This window comes from Procambarus clarkii, chromosome 5 (assembly GCF_040958095.1).
Source record: "Procambarus clarkii isolate CNS0578487 chromosome 5, FALCON_Pclarkii_2.0, whole genome shotgun sequence".
In the NCBI taxonomy this organism is placed as follows: domain Eukaryota; kingdom Metazoa; phylum Arthropoda; class Malacostraca; order Decapoda; family Cambaridae; genus Procambarus; species Procambarus clarkii.
This window is the reverse complement of record NC_091154.1, coordinates 49,552,449-49,554,124: the sequence shown is the minus strand read 5'-3', so window position 1 is coordinate 49,554,124 and position 1,676 is coordinate 49,552,449. Positions and strand designations below refer to the sequence as shown.

Below are 1,676 nucleotides of genomic sequence, written 5' to 3'. Positions count from 1 at the left end.
GACTCTACTGCCAGGACCCCCATAAGGGTCGACTTGGACGTGATACAGGACAAGACATAAGTAATCTTCAAATTTTGCTACAATGTACCTATTAATTTTCTTCAAATTTTGTTACAATGTACATATTAATTTTCTTCAAATTTTGCTACAATGTTATCTTGAGGTTATCTTGAGATGATTTCGGGGCTTTTTTTAGTGTCCCCGCGGCCCGGTCCTCGACCAGGCCTCCACACCTAATAATTTTCCTAAAGTTTTGCTACAAATTAACTACTTACAATTGTCTATTAGATTAAGGACCTGCCCAAAACACTATGCGAGTTAGTGGCTTTACAAGAACGTAAAAAATAAAGTTATATTCTCCCACAAACCCAATGTACATTCTTGTATATATAAACAGAAAATAAAACAAATAAAAAGATACCCATTAGGCGAGCGTGAAGTGGGAATAGCTGAGGAGAAGCCGGTGTGGTGAAGCGCTGACGTTGCCGGTGTGATGAAGCGCTGACGTTGCCGGTGTGGTGAAGCGCTGACGTTGCCGGTGTGATGAAGCGCTGACGTTGCCGGTGTGATGAAGCGCTGACGTTGCCGGTGTGATGAAGCGCTGACGTTGCCGGTGTGGTGAAGCGCTGACGTTGCCGGTGTGATGAAGCGCTGACGTTGCCGGTGTGATGAAGTGCTGACGTTGCCGGTGTGATGAAGCGCTGACGTTGCCGGTGTGGTGAAGCGCTGACGTTGCCGGTGTGATGAAGCGCTGACGTTGCCGGTGTGGTGAAGCGCTGACGTTGCCGGTGTAATGAAGCGCTGACGTTGCCGATGTGATGAAGCGCTGACGTTGCCGGTGTGATGCAGCGCTGACGTTGCCGGTGTGATGAAGCGCTGACGTTGCCGGTGTGATGAAGCGCTGACGTTGCCGGTGTGATGCAGCGCTGACGTTGCCGGTGTGATGAAGCGCTGACGTTGCCGGTGTGATGAAGCGCTGACGTTGCCGGTGTGATGAAGCGCTGACGTTGCCGGTGTGATGCAGCGCTGACGTTGCCGGTGTGATGAAGCGCTGACGTTGCCGGTGTGATGAAGCGCTGACGTTGCCGGTGTGATGAAGCGCTGACGTTGAAGCAAGAGAACCAGGACTCGACCCAGCTCCATGGTGAGGGCGGGCAACCCCACCACAGGCAGGGCGGCCTGTGTCAAGTGCTTCCTCAGGGGGCATTACATCCAGATTTCCCCCCAAAATGCATTAAATGAAAACTTGTTCGATTTAAATCAAACTTGTTTTTCTAGTTGTATAGGAAAAGGGTTTCATCTGGTCATGAATCATACAAAACCCAGGAGAGGCAAAGAGAGCAAAAGGCCATCAGTGAAATAGAGAGAAATCCGAAATATTTTTTCTCCTATGCAAAATCAAGATCAAAAACCACATCTAGTATCGGGCCCCTGCGAAAGGTAGATGGAACTTTCACCGATGACAACAAAGAAATGAGCGAGCTACTGAGGAAGCAGTACGACTCTGTTTTCAGCGAGCCATTAAACGCACTAAAGATTGGTAACCCAAATGAATTTTTAATGGATATGATACTGTGGTGTTTGCATGTAGCTGAGGAAGTCTTGGTTGTAGGGTTGATATAAAGCCATTGCTTAGTTACTGACTTTAATACTTAAACTGATACATGACTAGTAGC

At 48.0% G+C, this 1,676-nt stretch overlaps 1 protein-coding gene across 1 annotated transcript; it reads right to left on the bottom strand.

The window, feature by feature from the left end:
* Positions 1-424: 424 nt before the first annotated feature.
* On the bottom strand, positions 425-1,207 carry LOC138352122 (uncharacterized). Its single transcript, XM_069304384.1, has one exon. The coding sequence runs from the start codon at positions 1,205-1,207 to the stop codon at positions 425-427; it is 783 nt and encodes a 260-aa protein (XP_069160485.1).
* Between the last annotated feature and the right edge of the window lie 469 nt (positions 1,208-1,676).

Excerpts from the sequence above, each read along its gene's own strand:
- LOC138352122 (XM_069304384.1), bottom strand. The coding sequence starts at position 1,207 with ATGCCCCCTGAGGAAGCACTTGACACAGGCCGCCCTGCCTGTGGTGGG.